The sequence below is a fragment of the Amphiura filiformis genome, chromosome 9 (genome assembly GCF_039555335.1).
Source record: "Amphiura filiformis chromosome 9, Afil_fr2py, whole genome shotgun sequence".
Lineage (NCBI taxonomy): Eukaryota > Metazoa > Echinodermata > Ophiuroidea > Amphilepidida > Amphiuridae > Amphiura > Amphiura filiformis.
This window is the reverse complement of record NC_092636.1, coordinates 18050558-18057599: the sequence shown is the minus strand read 5'-3', so window position 1 is coordinate 18057599 and position 7042 is coordinate 18050558. Positions and strand designations below refer to the sequence as shown.

The window sequence follows — 7042 nt, the reverse complement described above, 5'->3', positions numbered from 1 at the left end:
CTGCGATATATTATGAATATAACGGAGTCGTTGATTGGCTTCGCAAATGTAAATAATAGGAGTCGATTTAAAGTATATTTTTGGCTATTATAAGTTACTTATCGTGTTTTTAAAGCTAAATTTAATATTCTAGTATACAATATATTATTATTATTCAATATGTAATGTACCAAATATAATAAACAGTGGTATGTAACGTAATTTTAATAAAACAATTGATATTCAATCAATTTGGTATGCAAATTTTAACCAATCATAATTTGCAGGCTCCCTAAACACCTTTTCATGAACTTGACTTTCATAGTGTGTTCTAAAATGACAATTACATGCTTTTTCAGACCAATTTTAGGTAACATACATCATGCATTTTTGGATTAGGAATAAATAAGAGTAAAATGTTATTCTAAAATACTTGAACAAGCCTGTCGTAAAAGGGATTCCCTCATCACATGATCGGATGGTGACCAATCAGACAAGGGATTTCCTTGACCGACTTTCGCGCCACACGGCTTGTTTACGTGGTGAGGATTCCCGGAAGAAATCAAAACATTGGCGTGGATACCGTCCTACTTATGGCGAAATTCTGAAGGTTTGTGGCACGAGGTATGCAATGCAACTAGTATTTTGAAATCTTCATATACCTGTCCATATAACTGCTCATTAGTTTGCAGAAAGAGTAGTGATTTTGGTTACAAAACGACTTTCTAAGAGGAGCTTACCGGGCTTGTTTTGGTTGATTCAAACTTGACATGACAGCTAAAAAGTGGACGTCGTTTTCACAGATACAGACCTATGTTTCCAAAAGATGTTTCGTAAACTGCGTTAAATGATTACTTTGTGTAATTTATGAGATAGTTACCATGTTTTTACCATTCAATTGCACATCATTTATTAAGATTTTCAAGTTGCATACGGCTGTCAAGTTTTAGCACGGCTCTGAACTTGCAAGCCAAGCAAGGCAAACTTTATTTCGTTTTCTGAAATAATTCGTGTCATCAGTGACACTTTGAAAATACACATTAACACTGCATGTATTTATAAATATTTTATCATAGATAATGTTATCATAAGCAAAATTGTCTTTTATGTTCTCATATATTTGTATTGGACGAGGAACTTTAAAAATTGGAGAAACTTAATTTGAAATTATTCGTCTAAATTTGTCTTGCATCGAAAATAATCTGAGCGCACTGAACTACTGGAACTTATTTGATCAAGCACGATTTTCAGTTGTATTTCCCAAATCATTTTCTTCGTAGTAGAGATTATATGTTAATAATGCTATATTTCATAAATTTAACCCTTTGGAAGTAAATTTGGATCATGTTATAAATTGTAGAACATTGATTAATGTCGACTTCCAATGCTACGGCCACACTCGATCTCATGGCTGATGAGTTGTAAACGCGAACCAACCGGAGCAGCAGTTCTCCGGTATCAAATGCCGCGCTCGCTGATCGAAGCAACTCTACAAGCCAAAATCTTGCCTAGATAATGGCAAAAATCACAGTAAATGAAGAAGGAATGTGTCTCCCTAATGACGAAGCGGAAGAAGCCTCAAGATACGCAAAAATTAGCAGGATGCGAAGTCAAAAATGGGTAAATTAAGCTGGCCAAATCTGTCTTGTTTTTGTTCTGGGTGTGATTCGATTGTCTCTGTCGGTCGTTGGGGGTCGTTAAAAAAAGAATCGAAATCTGTGATAATTTGTTTAATTTTTGAGCTCCAGAAAATATAACAGTGTACAATATTGCAAATTTATGTATAGATTTGTGATGTGCAAACAAAACAAGTTATATTTTTCGGTTTGGCGTGTACAAATTGCAGAGATTTACGATTGTTATCCGAGGAAGTGTCGGTAATAACAAGAAAGATACGGCGGCCATCTTGAATTTTTTGCGATTCGGATGAAGAGATCGGACGATGAATATTTCCGCATTTTGTTGCTCTTTTGGTGACTTCAACGTATGTTTTATATTGTTGCAGGATGCCAGGGACTGATGCGGACGGAGAGAAGGAAGAAACCAACCGTAAAAGATCTCGAAGCGAGGACGAGGTCGCCGAAACTGCTCCAAAACAAACCGAACAGTATGGCGATCATCCAGTTTCAATTCAGTCAACAAGCAAACATGATAATTTGTCACCTCCTGTATTTCAAATCAACTATCCTTTTCTCCGGTCCAGTGTTAAACGATTGAAAAAAGATGCAAGTCCTCCACCAGAACCACCACCTGCTACCAAAAAAGGAGGTATGTTATTTTTTTGGGTACTGTCACTTCAGGGAAAATGAAGTTTGCATGCATTTTTCCCAGTTCGTTTTGCAAACTGCCTGCAGAGTGCAGTGCATAGGAAATGAATGGAAGTCGTGTACTGGCTTCATGTTTTTCTTAAAAGCTCAACTTGAAATATTTGAGTTTTGCATAAAAATTTAGATTAAACAGATTTTTGTAAAGCATTATTGTAAGTTTTGTTTCTTTTTGTGTAGTATGTCGATCACTACCGGGTAATTATTATCACTTATTTATCAGCAATAGTGACAAATGGATCAGACATCATGGACATTGATGGATTGGATGTGATTGTTCATGATTGAAAATGTGTGAAATTTTTTTACTGAGATTTAGATCATGTCATGGTTTGGTTTCTATCTTCATATTGGATTTGAAGGAAGTACAATGACTGACATGTCATAATGATTATTGATATTCAGATATTGTCATTCATTGAACAAGAGAGGATATATAATGCAAAGAGGGAAGGTTCAACAGAATTATATTGTAGCCTACTTCAGATAATCCCATTGCATCTATTCATCTGGTACTGGTACTTCATTCTCAAGTGGTAGACATCCACTTGAAATTGATGTGATAAATGTGATGTACACAGTATGAGATCAGCTCATCTCCTCTGATGAGATAGACCACCAACCACTGCATGAAATAAATAAAAGTTGGGAATTAATGTCATATCTTGATATTGGAACATTTCCATAGATCAGTATTTCTTTTCCATAAAATGTTGGCTTTAAAATCTATGCTTTTACTGTCAGTTTTATTTTTGAGCTGAACAACCGGGGAAAGCAAAGAAAATTGGAATTTACTAGCAATGCCGAATGCCGATGCCACCAACTGGTGCATGTCAGTCATGCGGTTCTTTGATGTGTGTATAGTAGGCCTAGACCATCCCGCACCTGCACCCCATCTAGGCCTACTGTGTATGAACATCACGTATCGTGTTATGAACATCACATAATGCGTTATGAACATTTTGACAAACTACAGCAGCTATTTAAAAAAATTAAGTCTTGAATTTTTGCAGACACAATTTTGAAAAATATTGAGGATGACGTCCTCAGCAAATGTTACATTTTGGTTCTAAAGAGGCTTTAGCTGCCATTTACCTTGCTGTCACATAATGGCTTAAATGCACTTTGCCAGTTTTACATAACATGCACGATTTGAGGTTGGTGATTCAGGCATGAAAATTTTCAGCATTTTAGCTGATTTGAGCAGTTGTTTTTTGTTTGTTATTGTTTTCAGTATTTTTCAGTCTTCACAGAAAATGGTAAAAAAACATGGTTTTCAGTGTTTTTTTGTTCAAGACCAATTTTCATGCCTGATGATTATGCTGATTCGTCTCAGGTTTGAGCCTGCGATTCAAGTAGTTTTTATGCCTCCACCGGAGGTACAATGTACGTATTATGTTTCCTGGTTGTCCGTTCGAGGTTATCGTGCAATTTCTCCAAACTGGTAATTAAGGCGTATTAGTGATGCAATTTGGTTGAGGGGTGGCAATTGGGGATTTGGGGGTCTCCCAAATTTCAGTAGGGTTTTGTCGCAAAATATGGTAATTAAGTACCTAATTTGCATAAGTAGCATAGCCAGAGGTTCTTGACCTGATTAGATTTTCGGCACAAAATATGCATAATCACAAGGTCATTGTGGTGTCATTTGGGGTCATCAGGCCTGATTATTCCCCGATTTAAATCGGTTTTCCAATTTTTTTTCTACTAAAAAGTAAGCGGAAGTGGATGATGATATTTCATCATAAAAAGAGCAAGAAAATTTTTGTTAGTGGGGAAATTAAGAAAGTGTTAATTATAAACTTTTTAGGGGTTGCATGCATTAAAAATGAAAAACAATTTTAGAAAAAACCCATACAATTATATACCTCAGAAACCCAATTTTTACCCTCTGATATGGCTAAAACCCAGGAGCTTCGGGGGGGCTTAGCCCCCTCGACCCCCTTAAGCGGGACCCTGGACCCCCGCCGTGAGGGGCAATACTATGGTTCGCTCCGCTCCCTCCGTTCGCCAACTTAAAGCCTTAATGTACGATCTTTTTAAATTTTTAGATTTTTCTTTTTTTCTTCTAAAATGATAATATGCAATCAGTATGAAAGTTCCCAATACATTTGGACGCGAAAAACATTGGGAATTTGCAAAGAAACAACATCATAAACTTCACCTCTATCACTCGAAACATCTCGCACTATTTGGATTAGGACAGCAAGTGCGGCCTCAGAGTTAGTCTCCTACGCGGCCAGTTTGTTTACGCTCTCTCCACATTTGGAGGGAGCGTAACCAAGCTAGTTAGAACATGTGTAAGTATTACAAATATGCCAAAAAATCGGCTTTGAAAAAAATAAAGGTAAATTCTGAAAAAAGATCGTACATTATGACTTTAAAGCCAAAATAGATTTTTTTTTTTAGGACCACAATCAGGCCTGGTCATGCAGGGTCAAATTATCGCTATATTGTTGCAGGTTCATGATATATGGTGGGAACAACCACCGTAGCGAGACAAAAATGCCAAGGTCATTTTGGGGTCATTCGGGTCATCTGAGGTCAAATCGTCATAGATTGTCGCAGGTTCATGAAATTTGGCGGGAATGACCACCCTAGCAAGACAAAAAATGTCAAGGTCAATTTGAGGTCATGCAGGGTCATCCGGGGTCAAATCGCCATAGATTGTGTAGGTTCATGAAATTTTGTGGGAATGACCACCGAAACGAGACAAAAATGTCAAGGTCATTCATTTTGGGGTCATTCGGGGTCAAATCGCCATAGATCGCTGCAGGTTCATGAAATTTGCTGAAACGATCACCTTGGCAAGTAAATGTGAAAGTCATTTTGGGGTCTGAAGTGATATTACACCGGTTAAAATGATGCGTGTCAAAAATATAACAATCCTCAAAGTAATGTATAAATGGTATGTACCATACTTTAAGTGTATGAGGAAAAGCCAACAATCAATTGAAAATTTTGACCTTTCATATTGGAGATATAAATTTTTTCCCAAAAAGACATAATTTTTTTTGTGTGTGTGTTTTGGGGAAAAATCCATATCTTCAATACGAAAGGTCAAATTTTTCAATTGTTCATTGGCTTTTCATCTCGGCTACATACACTTGTACATATCATCAGATAATTAAAAGTTATACTAGGGGTAAATAAAGGGTGATCATGTTTCAGATTCCTTAGGGCTCCAGCTTATTTGATGCAGGATGATCTCCTCAGCATTAAAACACATTTTTTACTGAAATCGACCAAAAAATGAGAAGGTGCCGGTACTGCCTGCCAAAAAACTTATTCGGACAGGGGGGTCTGAAAATTGTCATTTTGCATATTATTCTATGCCTTATTCTATTGATATTGGTGTTGTTTTATAAATATGTTATTGGTGCCAAACAATCCATTTTTGAAAGTTGCATAAGTTTTAGGGCATCCGTATTCTTGGAAACTGATGTTTTATGTCAAAATTAGGGTATGAGGGATTCCTTGCCCCTATGATATACGGTACATAACTTTTGTTACCAGTAGTTGTTTTTTTTTTGGGGGGGTGGGGGGAATGCAAAAATAGTCATAAAATTTATCAGGGGGTGTACTGGTGTAGTACCACCCTAATGATGCAAATTTATGTTTTCAGTATTCCATGATGTTTTATTCTGTGTGTAACTGTGTATGTTGTTTTTTTCAAAACAGATTATCAAAAACCAGTGAAGGCAGTGAAAGCAGAGAGGAAGAGATGGGAGGCCTGGGGAAATCAAGATAAAACTCTCTTCTTTGAGGGGCTCAATGAGGTATGTAGGCATCTCAAGTTAGGCCAAAAAAAAAAAAAAAAGAAGGTTTGTCTCAAAGCTCGCGCGCGCATTTGTAAAATCGTGAGATTTGGAAAAAAACAAATGCGGACATTTTTTTATTTAAATTTTTTTTTTTAGTTTTTCCAGAAAATTTCGGCGAAAATCAGATTTTTTTCTCCAAATACCATGAAAAAAGTCGGGAATAAAAAAAAAAAAAAAAAAAAAAAAATTGCATTTCAGTATTTGTTTTCAAACCACTCGTGAGCTTTGAGACAAACCATTATTTTTGTTAGGCCTTATCGGAATTGTGTTATTTGGATATATGGCTCCAGATTAAGATTTAAAAAAATTAGTTTAGGATTTGATTTGCTCCAACATGTAAAACATCAGATAATCAATTTTAGTGATGGCTGACTCATCTTGCTTTTTCAATAACAGGCGGCATCGGAAGCGCAACACGTGACGTACGAGGCTGGCGAAGATACAGGGCAGACAGCCCCATTCAATATACACGGTTAACAATTACAAATGGAAAATTAACATACTTGCAGTGGGGTACTTTGTAGAACCCCAACGGTTTTAGAGTAAATTAATTTTGCTTTGACAACACATAACAAATTTAGAATTGTTTGTGAAGATTTCATGATAATGTGTTAATCCAATGGCGACCTCAAAATTGGCGATATCGCTTCCATCACCGCCTGTTCAATAACATCACTTGACTGAGAGAATTTGGCACCATTAATTTTTGGATGTGAGGATGTCTATAAACTACATTACGATGTGCAAACAAGAACTCTGTAGTCCAAATTTATTTCATTTGCCTATGTTTACTGTATGTTCATTTGCCCTTTATAAATGCAGTATGGTAAAGATTTTGAAGCCATCCAGAAGTACATTGAGCAGCGCCATAAGAAAAGAGGTGATCCAGGGGGACAGGTGAAGAACAAAGATCAGGTAAGA

The 7042-nt window shown here is 36.5% G+C and overlaps 1 protein-coding gene across 3 annotated transcripts in view; it reads left to right on the top strand.

The window, feature by feature from the left end:
- The first annotated feature begins 38 nt into the window (after positions 1 to 38).
- Positions 39 to 7042, top strand: part of LOC140160708 (protein cramped-like) — a 32359-nt gene continuing 25355 nt past the window's right edge. Inside the window, exons 1-4 of one of the 3 annotated variants that reach the window (XM_072183996.1) lie at positions 39 to 603; positions 1985 to 2247; positions 5982 to 6079; positions 6944 to 7036. In XM_072183996.1, the coding sequence (XP_072040097.1) occupies positions 458 to 603; positions 1985 to 2247; positions 5982 to 6079; positions 6944 to 7036 (600 nt within the window). In that variant the 5' untranslated portion in view covers positions 39 to 457. Of the gene's footprint in view, positions 604 to 1444; positions 1600 to 1984; positions 2248 to 5981; positions 6080 to 6943; positions 7037 to 7042 lie in introns of those variants that run through there. The other 2 variants (XM_072183998.1, XM_072183997.1) reach the window with 2 other exon arrangements.